At 34.7% G+C, this 19895-nt stretch overlaps 4 protein-coding genes and 1 long non-coding RNA gene across 10 annotated transcripts in view; 2 read left to right on the top strand and 3 right to left on the bottom strand.

The window, feature by feature from the left end:
• LOC135127047 (leucine zipper putative tumor suppressor 2 homolog) overlaps positions 1 to 2397 on the top strand; it is a 121975-nt gene extending 119578 nt beyond the window's left edge. For all 3 annotated transcript variants that reach the window (XM_064053345.1, XM_064053347.1, XM_064053346.1), the window contains one exon: positions 1459 to 2397. In XM_064053345.1, coding sequence (XP_063909415.1) covers positions 1459 to 2088 — 630 coding nt within the window. In that variant the 3' untranslated portion in view covers positions 2089 to 2397. The remainder of the gene's footprint in view (positions 1 to 1458) is intronic.
• A 576-nt stretch (positions 2398 to 2973) lies between these two features.
• On the bottom strand, positions 2974 to 18529 carry LOC135127046 (XK-related protein 6-like). 2 transcript variants are annotated; one of them, XM_064053344.1, is made up of 2 exons: positions 17774 to 18529; positions 2974 to 4028 (listed from the first exon to the last, which is right to left on the bottom strand). In XM_064053344.1, the coding sequence occupies exons 1-2, from the start codon at positions 18402 to 18404 to the stop codon at positions 3367 to 3369; spliced, it is 1293 nt and encodes a 430-aa protein (XP_063909414.1). In that variant the 5' UTR covers positions 18405 to 18529; the 3' UTR covers positions 2974 to 3366. The 2 variants fall into 2 exon arrangements, with proteins under 2 accessions (XP_063909414.1, XP_063909413.1); XM_064053343.1 differs by lacking the exon at positions 2974 to 4028 and adding an exon at positions 16193 to 17391 and having other exon boundaries at positions 17774 to 18526.
• On the bottom strand, positions 5296 to 7012 carry LOC135126535 (XK-related protein 5-like). The gene is made up of 2 exons (XM_064052560.1): positions 6027 to 7012; positions 5296 to 5978 (listed from the first exon to the last, which is right to left on the bottom strand). Exons 1-2 carry the CDS (start codon positions 6904 to 6906, stop codon positions 5392 to 5394), a joined length of 1467 nt encoding a protein of 488 aa, XP_063908630.1. The 5' UTR covers positions 6907 to 7012; the 3' UTR covers positions 5296 to 5391.
• Positions 7523 to 12041, bottom strand: LOC135127045 (uncharacterized). Of its 2 annotated transcripts, XM_064053342.1 has the most exons (6): positions 11597 to 12041; positions 11463 to 11534; positions 11204 to 11375; positions 11046 to 11114; positions 9634 to 10990; positions 7523 to 9510 (listed from the first exon to the last, which is right to left on the bottom strand). In XM_064053342.1, the coding sequence occupies exons 1-6, from the start codon at positions 11605 to 11607 to the stop codon at positions 8381 to 8383; spliced, it is 2811 nt and encodes a 936-aa protein (XP_063909412.1). In that variant the 5' UTR covers positions 11608 to 12041; the 3' UTR covers positions 7523 to 8380. The 2 variants fall into 2 exon arrangements, with proteins under 2 accessions (XP_063909412.1, XP_063909411.1); XM_064053341.1 differs by having other exon boundaries at positions 11463 to 12041.
• Positions 18530 to 18773: 244 nt separating the features above from the next.
• LOC135126534 (uncharacterized) lies at positions 18774 to 19895 on the top strand. 2 transcript variants are annotated; one of them, XR_010280058.1, is made up of 4 exons: positions 18774 to 18879; positions 18958 to 19225; positions 19291 to 19571; positions 19625 to 19895. It is a non-coding gene; the product is annotated as an uncharacterized LOC135126534 (long non-coding RNA). The 2 variants fall into 2 exon arrangements; XR_010280057.1 differs by having other exon boundaries at positions 18958 to 19571.

The raw sequence follows: 19895 nt of genomic DNA, 5'->3' as shown, positions 1-19895 counted from the left end.
TAATAAAAGTTGTAGATAAGTATATCTTCTACAAAAATGATCCTTAATTTTTTTTGTCAGACAGAAGATTACGGAGATAAACCAAAAAACTTATTGTACCCTGATTTTCAAGATGGCGACCGAATAGTAACATCCATAGTGCTGAAAAGTGAAAAGTCAGTTTTACACTCACTCTTACCCAAACTTCACGATCTCATGCTGAATTAACTGTATTATTTACTAGTTCCCTGATTTCTCATTAATTAAAGGAAAATAAAAGTAGAAGTTAAAGATTAAAGTTATCCCGTTCTTTGAGTAGCGTTTTTTTAGAGATATAAGACACAACTTGGCTTTTTTAAGAAGAACACCCTATATATTTTAACATATTCTCATTAACTTCTTCTTGAAACTTTTATCAAGGTAGGAAAAATTGCAGTAGGGTTATTTTTAAAATTTGGGTTACAATATGTTGGGGAAAAATAAACAAAGATACCCAGTCTGTTATGGTGTAAATTAAATTGAGTGTTAATATACAGAGTGTTTATAAAAAATCTTAAATTATTACAATTTTCAAACATTTACGATATTTCACTTTATTATTATTCTCTTTCTTTTTTGTTAAGTATCTTTTCCATCTAAAATTAATAGTTTCTGCAATTTTTCACTTTTTTAGGAGAAACACCGGCACATCGAAGGTAGGAGAACAAAAAATAGAGTAAGATGCAGTAATAAAATACGTGTTATCTATTTGAAAAAACAGAATAAAGGTTGGAATTTTTTATAAACACTCTGTATAACCAAATTTAATTTAATTGATACCAACGCAAAGTACATATCCCTATTTAGATTTCCATAAAATATTGTAACACAGATTATAAAAGTAATCCCGCTGTGATTTTTTTGTAAATTCTTACGTTGCTAAAAATATTCAAAGAGATTACAATAACTTGGTAGCGAAATTTGAGTAATGTATGTAGATTTCTTGTTTTGGATGACCGAATGTGGTTTAATATTTAAAACTTCGTTAAACCTTCAACGAAAACTTAAAAATTTTTAAATTCCTTGCAATCCTCATTATTGTTATTATTATTTTAATAAGAACAGAACAACAATAAGAGATTTAGTTGAGAATATTATAAATTTAATATCTAGGTAGCCAGAGAATTACAGTTACTTTATTTTTCCAAAATCAGAAAATTACTTATACATTCTAGTGGCCCTGAAACATCCTACAACCGGTAAATTCCTGTAATGTTCGTGATTTAAATTCATCACTCATCATATCAAAAAGAAAGGTAAAAAGTGAATTATAGTTGTGATGTTTTACTTTCACCAATTTTGCTGGTAGAATAATTCAACTGAAAACCGTTGTAAAAGCTTTTAAACCATTACCATTTATGAAATTTTCCTAGTTCCATTCCACGTCAATTTATATTTCTCATGTTATTATACGTCATTTCATATTTCCTTTGATTTCAGAACGAGCAAACCTCAAAATGCCAAGAACTCCTCCAACTACGTAACGAACAACGCGAATTTCGCGAACAATTAGACCTCCGAGACACGGAAATCACCGAAATAAGAAAACAGTCTGAAGAAAAAGACAACGAAATACAAAACTTAAAACAAGAACTAGCCAGGTTGCATTCTAAATCTCAGTCTGACGTATCGTGTTCCGACAGTCTTTCAGAAACAGAGAGACTGAAAGCAGAAATAAGAGAACTGAGGGAAGAACTGTCCGACATGTCCTTAACCGAATACGAAGGAACGGAGCCGGGCCGATCCCAAAGAACGCCACTCTCGGAAGAAGACATCGAAATCCAAAGGCTGAATGGTACCGAATGTTCCTGTCCAGAACTAGAAAAACTCAGAGAGGAGATCGAAATGAAGACGAAGGATTTTGAGAACGAGAGGGTGGTCTGGGCCCAAGAGAAGGAGAAAGTGTTGCGGTACCAGAGGCAACTGCAGATGAATTACGTGCAGATGTATAGGAGAACACGGGCGTTGGAGGCAGAAGTGGAGAGTCTGACCATCGAGTTGGAGCTTGACAAAACTGGCGTCAAAAAACAATTACCGGCATCTGATTTGACACAAACTATTGAATTATAATGATCGACGAATTTGTGGGGTATTTTTTCTCGTGTAGACCGACGTAGTTTACAGTATGAGTTAAAAGTGCTTTGTTCAATTCTAGAGACTCTGGATTTCGTTGATCTCGATTCGTTTAGAGATAACAAAACCATATTTGATACTGTAGAGGTCACATGTGATTTTTTTCATTATTTATTACCTATCCATTGTAAATAAGTATTATTCACCACCGTTTTCCTTTTACATAATTTACCATTATTCCTATAGATTCTAGTATTTAACATTGTTATTTTTGTATATAAACAAATAAACGTTACTTTAAAACGATGGTTGATATTTAGTTGTTTGCTAAATTACAAAGGATTAGTCGGTTGAAACTACTATTAATTTTTGTAGATTTGCAATAATTTAATTTGATTCTGTGACAATCGACTTGAAAAAATTTAAAAAACAAAACCAACGTATTTTAATATTCCGAGTAGGTAGTTATAAAATTATATAAAAAAAACAAACTTTTACTTAAAAAAAAATGTGTGTAAATATTTTGTACATATGTTATCACATTTGTTACTATTTAAAACCATCTAATTTTGATTTTTTTAAACCTACAAAAATACAATTATTATTCCTAAATTTCACAACAATTAGTCCAATCATTTTGGACTGCCTGTCTATTTACAAGCGTTAACATACAACAATATTTTAAAAGTTATGAAACGTCGAGACAACACAAAGCTAGCCAATCATTAAACCTTATTGCAATGGTTTTCTAGCTTTTTTTTTCTAGAATTAATTTTGTATTACAAATTGTGCTTAGCGAATGTTGCTTTTTAAAATGAGGACTTTCGTGCAGTCTTCTTAAAAGGATTTTCATTAAAAAATAGAAAAAGAACATGCATTTATTAAAAAAAAAAACTAATTACAACTACTTACTGAGGAAATCAAACTCACATGATATACGCAAACGTAAACAACTTATATTGAACAACAATTTCCAAGGAATTTGAAAAAATATTAAGTATTTAATTAAATTTATATGTTTATATAGATCTACGTGTTGTTTTACGAAAGCGTTTACCTTAACACTGGATACGTAAATTATTAAGTCACATTATGTCATTGAACCGCCAATAAATTACGAATAAATACTTTATATAAAATAACAATAAAATATACTCTAAAAGCGTCATGTTTTACTCTGTAACTAGAGATATTCAGGCTTAAGTCTTAAATAACTTATATTTCATATACATATGACATGTTTGTGAAGAAATATCCCTAACTACCAGAATGAGTTTATACAGATGGAATATCCACAGATTCATTGTTTTCACAATGATTTATATTAAATATCTTCAATGGAATGTTTTCACCGGACTGATCATTTTCACAAGATCTATCCTTCTCGTTATGTGGATGGAATTTTACATAATACAAAATCATAATAAGAATGCCACCTATAAACAAAATCTCACTCACAATAACAAAACTAATTCTATATATCACAGTATATTCATTTGTACACCACAGGATAAGTGAAACTGTATTTTCCAAAAATACAATCCCATAGAAGCATATGTAATGCCAAAACTTTTTTTCTTTGGTCATATTAATTGCATTAAAAATATAAACAATTCCAAAAATTGAGCAGAACATAAAATGCCAGATCTTGTCCTTCTTATAAAAATCAACTGGTGGAAAATTATAATACAACAAAAGTGTTGCCACCAGCCAATGGACTAGAACTGTTACACCCGTATGCACAGGCCAAAACGCTAGAACTACACTAATAGCAAGAATTCTTGCTGCTAGGAGGAATGCATTCCATATAAAAAACACCACCACTGTTGAAAATGGAAAATGGTCATTCTTCTGGGTTCTTAGCGAATTATGGTAGGAGGTTGCAGTCCATGGTAGCACCACACCCAAAGCAGCAGCAATAGAAACTTGTTCAAGCCCTGAAAAAAAAAATTGTCAAAAGATTGACAACCTGTTGTTTTCAGTCGTTTTGCCCGTTTTTTTACAGCAAACTTCTAAAGGGGCCAATGCAAGAGTTTTCGATTTCAGGAAACATTATTCTACTTTCATTTTATTAAGCGTTCTAATAAAAAATAATAAAAAATCGTCTACTAATTTTTAATTTGACTTTTATGAAACACAAAGTAATTTCTCTTATGTTGGAAAATAAACAAAATTCGCACTTTTGTGTTTTTGCAAAAGCAGAAAAGTTGAGTGAGAAACGATCCATGAATCTCGAAGTGAGATGATGTAATGACGAAAAGTCTTTTTTCGTGTTGAAACCTGTTACAGCCCGCCGCCATTTTGACAAAGTGCTCAAATTATCACTTAACTTCAGGTACTTACAGGAAATTTGTGTAAAGTCATCGTGCCTGAAGAAAACGAGAGCAATCTGGACGATCAGCTGAGGCGCCCCCCTTAGATGGCACTCTAGTATTCCTAGCAGCCCGGCGTCGGCTTCAGCATCGACCATTTCATGATAAAATTTAATTCTGTTTTCTTCGGTTTTCGAAAATTTACACCTAGTAGCACAAATCGTGACAACAATTTGTCGAAAACAGTTTGGTACTTGGAACAGCACAAAAATTGAAGTTATTAGCTCCGTCACGATTTTTCCATACCATCCACAGCAAAGAATTCTCGGTGGGGCAAACCACGAGTCGATGATGTATTTTAGGGCCAAGAGTGAGAGAATTACGATTGACATAACTGTAGCTGGGTTCTTGCGGTTTATTTTATCAATCCGTATACTAAAAATCAAGGTAACTACCCCCGACAACAAGGAAATCACAAGTGTTGCAATGTAGCCGATTTCATTTTCAATATCCAGATGAAACAGTTTGTATTGGACAAAAAATATGTTGAATAGTTGGAGAAAATCCGTCAAAAATAGTCGCAGCAGTTTCCAGTAAGATACCTGACGTATTCTACCCTTGAGTTCAATGGGGTCTCGAGATTGTATTTTCTTGTCGAAGGAGTAGTAAACCATGATTTTCTTTTTACCGGCCGGAGAGAATGAAAACAACTGTCTACCTTCCACGGCGTTTAAGGATTAACTGAGCCAATATGGCTCGTAAGTTCAGTAACACATGCGCATTATGCTTCAAACTACCGATACAGGAATCTATGGTAACTTTTAATAAAGAAGAAATAGATGGCATACCAACGCACTGAACGTACTAACTGTGTGTAAAAAAATAAAAAAAATGCAAATAATATAGTTATTTACTAATTAAAAAAACATCATACAAAAAAGTAATAATAAAAATAATAAATATAATAAATAATTATACCATATGGATGCTATTGAACTGGTACTGCTATATTTTTGTCATACACTTTAGTGGGATGATAGTAAGCGTAGTATAATATCTGAAATATCATTCCAAGACCAGTACTACCTATTGCTAGAATTAGTACAAAGTAACCCCATGATGCGTCTTCATTAAAGTACCAAATTAGTATCCCTACACAATTCTTCAACAACATTAAACCATAAAATACACAATATTTCTTTTTTGTCGGTTTATCGTCTAAGTTAATTGGAAACGTAAAATAGACGACACCAATCACACAGCAAAAGAGTATGTGCCAATATTTACTATTACGGGTAAAATCAAGTGATGGATGGTTCCACCACAACCAAAAAGCCCATCCTGCACAATGCCCAAATGACAAAATTACAACAGCAACGGGCCAAAGGGCTGCTATAGCGCCAATACACAATATTCTTGAAATACAGATAAAAAAACTCCAAGTATAATACCAGCACTTAGTCTTTAGGTTCATGTCATATTTGTTTGGGAGATGCACCCTGAGTGAGGACTGGTAAGATGTTGAACACCAAGCTATGGCGAAAAATGAGAAAAGTACTGCAATCTGGTCAAAATCTGAAAATAAATAGGTACTAAAAGAAGTTCATTATTCAGATTACTCACACCAAAAAGTTCCCAAGTTGAACCCAAATTTGAAAAAATTGTATATCTGCAAAATCTGGTGTGGTATTGTTCTGAAAGCTCCATCCAATAGACCAAGAAGTCCAACGTCGGCCTGAGTTTTCGTCAGCAGGTAATAATAATCCTGCTGTCCTTCCCGACTTTTGCTTAGAGATTTAATAGCATAAACGGACATCAGTACATATATTTCCAAAGTAAATAGCTGGAAGATAATAAAAAGTGTTATCGTCGTAAACAGATGCCAAAGAATAGTTAAAGAAATCTGGCCATAGCTTTGTGGCCCAGAAATAATTCTAAAGTAAATATGGTAGATTTCGAAAGATGCAAATGCAGCGATTAAAATTCCACGTGTATAAAAATTATATTCCTTTTGTTCTGGCTTAAATTGATTTATATTCCAACTAAAACATGTTGTCACAAATGCTGATATTAAATAAATTATGCTCGTCAAACTATAAACCGAAAAATTGTCGTAGCTTTGGTAAATAATAGTGTCATAAAACTTTGTCACATTAAAAACATAAAGAAATGTGGCACCCAACTTCAGGAAAACCTCAAGTTTCGTGGTATGTTTTTCCGTGGCTTCCTCACAATTATTTTCGTGACACAACGGATCTTCGTCCTGTCCAGCCATCGGATTAATCGTCCTATTCGTACTGGCGGAGTTGTTCGGGTCTAAATCCCCTCTTTCACTAATTTTGTAGGTGATGCCCAGAGATTCACTTGGTTGCGTCACTCCATTACAAATGGAGGGATCGTACTCCTCGACAGTTTCATCACTTTCGGCAGAATCGCCGACGTACAAATTGTCTGTAGTTCCGTTGCTCACACAGTTTGTGCTACAGTCAGGTGAAGGTTCCATTTTTTTACCCTTTTTGGTTCATGTAAAGGAGCTTTGATCTCCTGCCTTCGCACTCGGCAACAGGTGACTGAAGACTGATGGTGGCTGACACTTGTGAACACAGACTACCCCCTCCAGACTGCCAAGTCCCGTGTAAAAATTTAAACTAGTAGAAGGTAACAAATATAGAGGGCCAGACGAAAGATAGTAGGGGAAACTGTGGGAAATTTGAAATTTTGTTGAGTAGGCGCATTTGGCGGGAGATTCAAAGTCATTCTAAAAATTTTGTACAAACATATTTTGTATATCATAACTTCGTAATTAAATTATTTTACTAACGTATAATGCATAATTATTATAAGTTAATAAAATAATTTAATTAAGAAGTTATGATGATACAAAATATGTTTTTACTACTTAAAAAAAAGTAATAAAAACACACGTAATTTTTGTCATTAGTAAATTTAATAGCAAACATATAATGGTATCTAACAGCAGTGGTATTGTTGATATAATTATTATATGTACAATAGCTTAACAATATGATTAAAATGAGATGACATACAAATTATTATAAATAAGGAATCTTCTAATTCTCTTGCTTTATATTAAATAAGAATTATTGAAACTGCGAGGATATCACAATAATTTTTATTTAATAATAAAACAGAAACTAGAAATCAACAAGAAGATAACTTTGTTCAATTTTTTGAAAATAGTTGGAGCCTTTCTTTGGGATTTTCGCTTACGATTCAATCCAGTGGCTACCACCGAAGATATATTCTGCCTACAGCCACGACAATACATTCTTCAATTGATATCTTATCTTGCAAGAGCGTGTTAACTACTGAGCCAGGCTTATTTATTTGTCAGAGAAATGGGTCAAAAACGTGAGCATTATAACGAACGTAATGGAAGCAGTCGTTTCCAAGTTAATGAATGATGCAGGAGATGTTCAGCATAGAATTGCAACTTCAATTTTCTCCAGCTCAAATACAGAAAATCTTTTTGAATGGATTTCCTGTGATCCCCATAAGATATCAATAGTAGAATGCAATGTTGCTGCTGTTGATAGACTGGCAGAGTATATCTTCGATGGTATGCGACTAGGTTCAATCGTAAGCAACAGTCCCAAAAAAAATCTGAAACTGTTGGCCAAAAATTGAACAAATATTGTTGATACAACTGAAAACAATTAATTATTAAAACGTTATTTATGGCATCCAATGCATACTCATTTTAATAAATGAAATTACAAAATTTCACCTGTTCAAAGGACCAGTTTATAAAATAATGTAATTTGAAAATAGTTTAACAATATAATTAAAATGAAATTATTTTAATAGCTAATTAAACATTTGTTCATTGTGTTTTTATAAGCTGGGCTTTTGTCTTACATAATACTTAATTATTACAAAGAACGAATAATCTAATTTTTGTAACTATAAAAAATTAAAAAAAAAGGACATCCCTCACATGGAATATCTACAAACCGTTATGACGGATGTCCCAATTTTTTCAATTTTTTGCGAACAGTTCGAGCTTTTCTTTGGGACTTTCGCTTACGATTAAAGCCAGTGGCATACCATCGAAGATATACTCGGCCCACAGCAGCAACAATACATTGTGCGATTGATATCCTATGAGGATCACAGGAAATCCATTCAAAAAGATTTTCTGTATTTGAACTAGAGAAAATTGAAGTTGCAATTCTATGCTGAACATCCCGTGCATCATTCATTAACTGGGGAACGATTGCTTCCATTACGTTCGTTATAATGCCCACGTTTTTGACTAATTTCTCGGATGGATAAATTAGCCTGTGTTTATCGGTACTAAATTCTTTGTTTGAAATATAAATATTGAAGTTGTCTTGTGCTGAAGGCTCAGTAATTAACACGCTCTTGCAAATATCGCAACTTGACTTTTCTAAGAGCTTCTTAGCAATGTAGCCGCTAACATAAGCTGTGGAAAAAATGCCAGGACTTCCAGACAAAACAGCTAATTCTATTTCATCTGCAAGTGTTGGTACATCTATCACACTACTAATGTTAACGATTACACTGCATCTTTCAGCCATTCTCGGTTGGTCAAGTTGCTGATTCAATCCCTCAAACAAATGACGGAAGTCGCTCAAAAGTTTCGCGTTGTCTGCCTCGCAGTTGCCTCCCTTCAGGTGACCCTTAGAGAGGCCACAGACAACTTGCGTCTTTAGAGCGCTTATGAATTGTGCTGCTGTAGGAGTATCATTGGCTCCGCACGAAGAACGAATGGCCCCAAACAAATTCTCGAGTGGATCCTGATTAAACGACCGAGGGCGCACACTTGTGAACTCCCCACTTTGAAGAAGCTCGGTACAAATCATCGTGAATGACTTTACTGTCAGTTGCCACCCTGTTTGACTGGGTGGCGAACAAACAGTATTGTTGTCACGAAGGAATTGCCACTTGGGAATCATTTCCAGCATCTCCTCCCAGAAAGACCAGTGCTTTGATTCCCAAGTGACAACACAGTGTACCTCCTTACCATTTTCTGCCCCCTGTGCAAACCCATTTAGGCTGTCAAACAACTTGTTGCCATCTTTCAACAGCTGCGCTGTGCCAAGTCTATCATTGGACACACTGTCTGTAAAAAAAGATAAAAAACATTATATCTCATCTTTCATTCAAAATATTTGGTTTTTAGAAAAATTACATAATATTGTGAAATATGTATATTAACATAAAATATAACTAACTATATACTTACTCGTTGAAATTAAGCTGTGAATATAGGCAGCAAAAGAATGGCTAAAAATCTGAGCTGCCAACTTCACCTTCATGGTTTGTTGCACAGAGGGGTGAAAATGGGCATCTGTCAGCTTCTTCAAAGTGCGGTAGTCCACAGGGCTCCTATCATCAATGGCCTTAGCCTCCAACAAGTGATCCCACCGTGCCGTGAAGGATACATTTTCCTCACCAATTAAAACTGGGACTTGGATGGGGTGTTTGAGGAAATTGTTGCGGAGGCACTTAATAAGGTGGGGAGGATCGAACATGCAAAAGATGCGTTTCCCTTTATGCACGAAAAAAGGTTGGGATTCCGTTGCACCCATACTTTTAAACGTCTTGACGTTATTAGTACCCATGTATGAAATGCAGGTTACCACATTCAAACCATGGTTACTGCAAGTGTCAAGAACGTCTAACAGTATGAGTTGCAATTTATCCGAAGAAACAGGACCATGTGAAAAATAAAAAGCCAGAGGTTGTTTCCATTTACCTCCAACACCTTGAACCATGAACACCAGGGCATGATTTGCAATTTTTGCAGAGCTGCCATGGTGTCCTAAGTTCTCCAGTCCCACAAAACAGTCGCCAGTTCGATTGTACTCTAAATGTTCGAGAATACTCATTTCGTCGAACATTAGAGTACAGAACGAATCTTTTGGGGGACGGCCTGCGAGAACTGATTGCAGGTGTTGGAATAAATTAAGATTAATCCCCGGCTTTAATGGAAAATGTGAAAGAAGGGCAGTTAGGGTACTGCGACTAGGTAAAGCAAGAAAGCGGCGCATAAGAGCATAACAACTAGGGCTACGTTTGAACAAAAGAAGAGCGAAGAGTTTGTCCTCCAAAGACCATCGACGAGCACGAGTTGGTTGTTTAGACCAGCGAACTTGGGCAACTAAAAAATTAGCAACAACGGGAGATAAACCTTCAAACAGATTATTTACTAATGGATTTTTATCCAAATTTTTAATTTGATGTACTTGTCGCAATTCTTTTCCACGTTGTTTGCATAATTTTTTAACTGCCTGAAGCTGCTTTTCTCTTTGTTTAAGTATAGATCTCAATTTCTTTTCGCGTGGAGTACACGAGAAATTGAGATCACATTTCTTAAACAAAGATCTACTAATCGATGGTGCTTTGGACTCGTTAGTAGAAAAAATAGTCGCATTTTGACGAAAATTAATAGAAGCACAAGAAGAAGTAGGCGTTTCATGCAAAGAAGAGAGCATAGAAGTATCATACATCAGAGAAGCACTTCCTTTTGATGTCGATGGAACAGGATGAGTGGAGGGAACTTTAATTGGTGTTGAAAAATGTATGTCTTCATTTGTAACCTGAAACAAAGATCAATTAATAATTATTGCATACAAAGACACTATAAGTTTGTACCATTAACGGTTCGACCGGAAGACCTGGGGGTGTCACAGTTGGTGGCTGCAGCGCATTCTCTTCAATGATCTAAAAAACATGAATATTTAATACCTACAAAAAACAAAACGAAGCAAATTTCACACAATAGTTATTTCCTTTTCTTTAATAATTATTACCTCAGTCTTGGAAGTTTGGATGTATTGCGAAGGTACTGCATTGCGATTTAAAGTTGCTGACCAATTGTTAGCGTAAGAATTTGCGGAAAAGTGTTCACTGCAAATTCTCCAGTGTGCTTTCACTTTTTTTTCTACATTCTCAATTTTCAGTGCTTCTCCCCATTCACGTAATCTAAAAAATAAAATGATTTTGCATTAAATTTTTCTTCTTTTTTTTCTTACTTAAAAATTAAATATACTTCGATGTTTGTAAACTCACCTAGCAAGCGATCGAGGAAAACAATGCAGTGCCTTCGCATTTTCTGTGTTGTTACCACAAATAATACAATATCTACAACAATAATACATTATTTGTTTTATTTAAATTTGCAATAAAAAGCTAAAATTTTTTACCTTCTCGTCATGGCGTTCCTTCAAATAATTTTCGGTAGATATTTACTTTTTGGTATTCGCCACGTATTCGCACTCACACACTTAAATTATTCAAATTCAAATTCGCGCAAATTTATAACCGTTATTGCTCATGTGCTGCAGCGCGTCACACCTGTGCGTGCGTCACACATATACGTCAGAACACCGTTAGAAGTAGGGGTATCTGTAATGGCGGATGGCGTCCGGCAGTTGTATTCTTTCAATTTTCAAATGTGTTACAAGTTGACAGAAATTTTGCGACTGCAGAGCCATCTGCCTTGAGATTTAGTTGTAGCATAAGGATAGGTTTATGTACGCCCAATATGATAACACGAGAGAGATATAGAAACGAAGAGAGACTTATGGGTCTGTAGTGCATTGAAGTGGTATAGATAAACCGGCTCAAATTTTCCCACTCAACTTGGCAGGCCCTGCCCCTCCTTGTGAACGATGACGTAAAGTTTTCCCGCGCTTTTGTGAAAGATAGTGCGGCGTTTCGTTTTTACCGGTTGAAACCGGAGAGAAGCGGTCAAGCCGAAGTTTTTGTCATGGTTGCCAACCTCTTTACACTTTTCGTTCGTTTGTGACGGTCGTGTTTGTGGCTTAAAAAAGACTATTTTTAAGTATATTATGTTTGTAAGTTTTCGCTGAAACGGTTTGAATTTGGCCATTATAAAATATTTAATACCAAGGCCCCAGTTCTGCCAACCTAAAGTAACCGTTTCTTTATTTCCCTGCATATGATTGTGGTTACAGAAAACGCATTAGTATTTGACACTATTAGCTTCATTATCAGCAGTAAGCACTATCAGTTGCGATCATTTTATTACTAATAGGTAACGCTGTTTCTAATGTCTTAGTTTTTTTATAATGATTTAGGTAATAAAAAATAAAATATGTAATTTATGTCACTATACCCAAATATATATAAGGCCGAATGGTACAGAAAGTTTTTGTCCAGAACTAGAAAAACTCAGAGACCTGAGAAGAGATAGAAGTGAAAACAAAGGATTTTTAGAACTAGAGGGTAACTTGGACCCAAAAAGAAAGTGTTCTGGCCCTAGAGGCACCTGCAGGCGAATTACGTACCTACAGATGAATAATAATAGGAAAACAGGTGGAAATGAAGAGTCTGACCATCGAGTTAGAGCTTGACAAAACTGGCGTCAAAAAACAATTACCAATTACCGGCATCTGATTTAACACAAACTATTGAATTATATTGATTTGTGCAGTATTTTTTCTCGCGTAGACCGACGTAGTAGTTTACAGTATGAGTTAAAAGTACTTTGTGTAATTCTAGAGATTCTTAATTTCGTTGATCTCGATTCATTTAGAGATAACAAAACAGGTTACATGTGATTTTTTTCATTATTTATTATTATTACCTAACCATCGTAAATAAGTATTAATTCCACCGTTTTCCTTTTACATAATTGACCATAGATTCTAATATTTAACATTGACTTTAATATATAAACAATTAACCGTTACTTTAAAACGATGTTTGATTTTCATTTTTTGCTAAATTATCAAGAATTAGTCTGCTGAAAAAAGAATATACATAAAGATTATATACAAAAAATATGTACAAAGAGAATGAAGAACGATGGAAATAGTAACGAAATTTTTAAAAAGAAAACACAATATTTCAAGAAATAAAAAAATGAAAAAGTAAAATTGTGTAAATTTTTACTTAGAAACAAGTGTAAAGATTTTGTACATATTGTAATAACCCAATCTTCCCGCCTCAAAATTTGACCTTGAAACAGTTTGAAAGGCCCGCGAAAAATTTAAAAATTCAAAGTTTGGCCTTGGCTGTGATCGTCTAACAAATGAGAACCTACGTTGTGTGTTTTTTTTTTGTTTTTGAAAAATGGCGGGAAGACGTTCTTTCATACAAGTGCATACACTGTCGAGAGCGCAAGAAATAATAGACAAAAATTGGTTTGGAGGGGGAGTACGGCACCCCTCACAGGGGGAAAGACGCTTCGAAGATTTACTCCTCAGCGCAAAAACCCCCTTTGGTTTTTTATTCCCGGACGACATATTACATTTCAAACACCTTAAGATATGTGAAAGAAAAACACTCGCGAATTGACAGACATACACATACGAAAAACGAACAAACGGAAATTCTGTACATCTGTTTGGAATCAATGCAAATATTTGAATATCACAAATTTAATAAAACAAAGCAAAAGCTGAATCAAGTAACTGGATGCAAATACACAAGTTATTACAGGCGTGTGGCGGCCGATCTCCTTTTCCTTTTTTTTTTTAAGTTACGGCAGTTAACAGGAGCACAACAAAATACCCAGAGGGGGCGTCGTAGCGTGAGCGAAGTTTTGAGCTCCCGGTCTGGGCTGGTTTCCCCCGCGACGGTGATTCTATCTACACCAAGCCTGCCAGACAGCACCCCTCCATTACGAACATGCCGTCCAAGCAGGCCGTTTCGGCCTAAAACTAGCGGTGAAGTCTGGTCAACTACTACCTCGTCGTCAAGACCGTTCCCACTGAAATCTGATTCAAAGTCTGCACATCTTGTGCAGACAGCGCGATACATTCCGCTACCTCAACTAGGAACCGCGCCCATCGCAGACACTACGTGATATTGTGTTATTTACCTTCAATTCTATTTAAATTTTCAAACTCTATGACTCTAATATTAAATGACAACCGAACAAGTGTTAAAGTTTCAACAAAGAGCAATACACAACATTTAAATTCGCCATACAATCTTGTGAAATTTTAAACAACAAATAATTCTTATGTGAGATTAAAGTTGGACATCAATTAATTTATATCATAGAAACATTCATCAACAAAGTATTTACAAAACAAAACTTAGCAAGGATTTATGCAACAAAAGATCTGGTGTGAAATAAACTTGTACAAATAGAAATACGAGTATCATGTGAAGTTAAAACTGTAGAACATGAAATTTACGTTCAATTAAATTTATACAACAAATAAGATTACTGAGGTTAAAATTGTGAGATTAAAGAAATATTGTATGAGGTGGAAGATTGCAGAGTTACCAAAATTTACAGGAGATTAATATTTGCCACACTTTATCAACGGTTCAAACAAAGAGTTTACATTATGCCAAATTATATCATGATCTAAATGGTTGGTTACTTCAAAAATAATTTACTTTGAGAGTTTAAAATACTACGAACTGGTTACCCCAACAAGACACATAATAAACAAACAGAAAAATATCCAATCATCGCTCCGAGGAAAAAGCGTCTCGGGGATGTAAATTCCAAAATCGTTGCGAGGAAAAAGCGTCTCGGTAATGTAATCAATCTGTAGCGTCGTGAGGCATGCCTTGATAAATTAATCAATCTGTGGCGTTGTGATGGCATGCCCCGATGGATTAATCATGATAACCATGGTAAGCGCCTAAGGGAAGAAAACATTTTAAACCCCTCCAGCCAGTTCGCAGTATAATGAACTTGTTTAACTGCCGTAAATGAACTATTAGCAATCTTGTGTGAAGAATTTAGAAGTGTTATAGTGTAACACTTACGTATATGCATCCAGAGACCTATTCGTAATTAAACACAAGGTGTTTTTCCTGACTAAGTGAATTTCATGAAATCCTCTAGCAAATGGTTAATTTAAATAATCCTGATTGTTAAATTGTGTTTGCACTAGCTGATTATTAAGAAAAACTAGCTTGATTGGTGAATTTACAAACAAAGAAACAGATTCACAACACGTGTTCGCGTCCGACCGGAAGTCTGCAATTTTCGATTAAAAGGGCGCAAGAATTTACCGCGCGGGTTGGGGACAACTGTATCATTATGAAAAATACGTTTGATCGTCGTTAAACAAAGGCTTCCTCCCGTTTTATTAACTACCAAAGCAATTAATTTAAAACTAGTTCTTACCACGTGGTTACACACACACAGCCACTATCGTAATGACTCTACCATGCGGTTTTTCTACCAACCCTCTAACTGAAATTACCCTAGCGCTACGTGCTGCCATCTACTCAAAGATCATGCGAACTAATCCCTAAGCGCTACGTGCAAGAGACCATCCATGCATATTTGGTTGCCTATGTTTAAGGAGTTCCTTTTCGTGATTGAACTTTTTTTTTTTTTTCAAATTCAAATTATTCAAATGCGATTTCGCGCCGCTGTTAATTAATTTCAGCGCGAAAAGTTTGATTTAAATTCGGTCACCACAATATGTATCACATTTCTGACTATTCAAAACTATCTAAAATTTGTTTTTTTTTAAGCTACAGGAATACCATTATTATGCCTAAATTTCACAAGAATTAGTCATTTTGGGGTGCCTGTCCAATACAATCATTAACAGACAACAGAGTGAGGGAGATAAGGACCTACTTTATCATATTTTAAAAGTTATGAAACGTCGAAACAACACAAAATTAGCCCTTCACCAAATCCTATTACAATGGTTTTCTAGCTTCGGCTCAAGAAGTATAATAATACATTTTGTACAACAAGATATGTTTAGTGAATGTTGTTTTTTAAAATGACGCCTTTCGTAAAGTATTCTTAAATGGGTTTTCAATAAAAAATGAAAAAAAAGCAAGTATTTATTAAAAAAAACAACAGTATTACTTATTAATCACATGATATACGCAAACGTAGACAACTTAGGTTGAACAAAAATTTGCAAGAAATTTTAAAACCTATTAAGAATTTAATTTAATAAATATTTGAATTGAAGTGTTGTTTTACAAAGCGGTTACCTTAACGCTGGATACGTTAACTTGGAATTATTACGTAACACTATATCACTGAACAGACAAATAAATTATGAATAAATATTAAATACTAAATACTAAATATAAAGTAACAATAAAATATACTCTAGAAGCGTCATATTTTACTCTGGAATTAGAGATATTCAGGATTAAGTTTTAAATAACTTATATTTTAATACATATGACATGGCTGTACAGAAATATCCCTGACTACCAGAGTATGTTTATAAGATTTATGCTAATCAGTACAAACAAAATTACTGAAAACGGAACACTTATTTATTCTTATAAAATTAAACTTCGCGAGTCTTATAATATCTTGTTTAAAACCTATCTATAAACAAATTAATTTGGATCTTATCTTATACAGGTGGAATATCCACAGATTCATTGTTTTCACACTGATTTATATTAAATATCTCCAATGGAATATTTTCAACAGACTGATCATTTTCATAAGATCTATCCTCGTTACGTGGATGGAATTTTACATAATACAAAATCATAATAAGAATGCCACCTACAAACAAAATCTCACTCACAATAACAAAACTAACTCTATATATCACAGTCTTAGTATATTCATATGTACACCACAGGATGAGTGAAACTGTATTTTGCAAAAATACAATCCCATAGAAGCATATGTAATGCCAAAACTTTTTTTCTTTGGTCATATTAATAGCATTAAAAATATAAACAATTCCAAAAATTGAGCAGAACATAAAATGCCAGTTTTTGTCCTTCTTATAAAAATCACCTGGCGGAAAAATATAATACAACAAAAGTGTTGCCACCAGCCAATGGACTAGAACTGCTACACCCGTATACACAGGCCAAAATGCTAGAACTACACTAATACTAAGAATTCTTGCTGCTAGAAGGCATGCATTCCACATAAAAAACACAATCGCGGTTGGAAATGAGAAATTGTCGTTCTTCTGGATTCTTAGCAAATTATGGTAGGAGGTTGCAGTCCATGGTAGCACCACACCCAAAGCAGCAGCAATAGAAAGTTGTTCAAGCCCTGAAAAAAAAAATTGTCAAAAGATTGACAACCTGTTGTTTTCAGTCGTTTTGCCCGTTTTTTTACAGCAAACTTCTAAAGGGGCCAATGCAAGAGTTTTCGATTTCAGGAAACGTTGTTCTACTTTCATTTTATTAAGCGTTCTAATAGAAAATAATAAAAAAGTTTTGATTTGACTTTTATGAAGCATAAAGGAATTTCTTTCATGTTGGAAAAGAAACAAAATTCACACTTTTATGTTTTTTCAAAAACAGAAAAGTTGAATGAGAAACGATCGACGAAGCTCGAATTGAAATGATGCAATGACGAAAAATCTTACAAATTGTGCAATTGTGAAAAACAGACAAACTGCGCAAATTATCACCTAACTTCAGGTACTTACACGAAATTTGTGTAAAGTCATCGTATTTGACGAAAATGGCAGCAATCTGGACAATCAGCTGGGGCGCCCCCCTTAGATAGCAGTCCAGTATTCCTAGCAGCCCGGCGTCGGCTTCAGCATCGACAATTTCATGATAAAATGTAATTCTGTCTTCTTCGGTTTTTGAAAATTTACACCTAACAGCATAGATCGTGACAACAATTTGTCGAAAATAGTTGGGCACTTGAAACAACACAAAAACTGATGTCACTAGCTCCGTCACGATTTTTCCATACGGTCCACAGCAAAGAATTCTCGGTGGGCCAAACCAAGGGTCGATGATGTATTTTAGGGCCAAGAGTGAGAGAATTACGATTGACATAACTGTAGCTGGGTTCTTGCGGTTTATGTTATGAATCCGTATGCTCAAAATCAAGGTAATTACCCCCGACAAGAAAGAAATCACAAATGTTGCATTGTAGGCAATTTCATTTTCAATATCCAGATGAAACAGTTTGTATTGGACAAAAAATATGTTGAGCAGTTGGAAAAGATCCGTCAAAAATAGTTGCAGCAGTTTCCAGTAACATACCTGACGTAGTTCAATGGGGTCTCGAGATTGTATTTTCTTATCGAAGGAGTAGTAAAACATGATGTTCTCGAGACAGTCAGTTTGGTAAGTTTAGTAACATTACGCTTCAAACGACTTTTTATAGGAATCTATGATATCTTATCTAGATAACGTGGAACAGTTCCAGAAATAGCGTTAAATTTTTCTGGTAACTTCGCCCACGCTATGTTCTTCTGTTTATTAGTAGTGTTGGGCGATTACGAATGATATAATCGAGATATCTCGATTATACTCGAATAATCGATCATTCGATTATCGTTTAGAAATCATTCGTTTATTCGATTATTCGTTTCGGTTTTCGTTCCGATTGCGCACGAGTACACGAACCGATTACGATTCGAGATTTCGAAATAATTCATTCGGGTTCAGGCAACTAACCGTAGAAAATAATCGAAATCGTTAGTAAATTTCATTTGTTAGGTTGGTGGTAGTGTGTTACAAGTGTCACTGCGAATGCGAAATGTCATTTTGAAGATGAACATGTCAATAACGAAAGGTTAGGAATATAAAAATTTATTTAATTGTTACATTTGCAAATTTGTGTTTAAAAAAACAATATAATCTAAATTTTTAGGTGCAAGTCGGTTTCTTCGCAAATTGGTTATGAGACCAGTTTTCGAAAATATTCTTTCTGACGGTACGGAAGTGGCTGGTGCACAAAGATATTTTTCATGGAGCTTGAATAATTCGGGAAACAAATTTTTATTGTCCATCCAAAAGCTCAAAGGATTGCATGTTCGGGCTATGTTTGGCATTGATAAATATTGCTTTATCATTACAATAGCTTTTGCTTTTGGTGAAACAGCTAATACATTTGTGGATCGGGCAATTTTGTCATCAAGGTAATTCCATAACATATCAACATTAACAGAAGAGTCATCAGGCTTGTTTTTGGTCTCTGGCACAGGTGGGGAAGCGGAAAGTGAACCAGCAATGAGATTCTCAAGTTCTTCTAAAATCCATTTCTCTGCGTTTTCTGCATTTTCTTGGGTTCCAAATCCAATTTTTTTATAACGAGGATCCAAGAAAGTGGCTTCTGCCGATATTTTGTCTTTCTCATAATTTCCCAGACGTCGAGAAAGCACAGAAAGCATGTCAGTTTTTAATTCCATGCCGACAGTTGTTTTGCAATCTATTAAATTAATGGAATGCTGAACTCCTTGCACAAGTGGAATTATTGATGACAATGTAATAAATTTTTCTCCAGACAATGCTGTTGTCATTAAATCCAAAATTTTTAGGATCTGTATAGAGTCTTCCACTATTAGCCATTCACCTGCATTAAGCATCATGACTTATATGTACCCATCAAAGCACCATGTTCTCCGGAAAAGATGATGAAAATATGGTGGAAAACAACGCACGCTTTGGAATATTTTTCATGTTTTTCTTGGTGAAGAAGTTAAAAATTTTATCATTTTTTTTAACAAATTTTACATTTTATTTTTATGGGTGTCTGTCAGTTGTATCACTTTATGCAATAAAATGCCACCGATGTGAAGAAATGTTAAA

The sequence above is a fragment of the Zophobas morio genome, unplaced genomic scaffold, assembly GCF_036711695.1.
Source record: "Zophobas morio isolate AGI-343-1 ecotype UQ-CSIRO unplaced genomic scaffold, CSIRO_AGI_Zmor_V1 ptg000011l, whole genome shotgun sequence".
NCBI lineage: Eukaryota > Metazoa > Arthropoda > Insecta > Coleoptera > Tenebrionidae > Zophobas > Zophobas morio.
The sequence above is the reverse complement of the archived record's forward strand: the minus strand, read 5'-3'. Positions and strand labels throughout refer to the sequence as shown.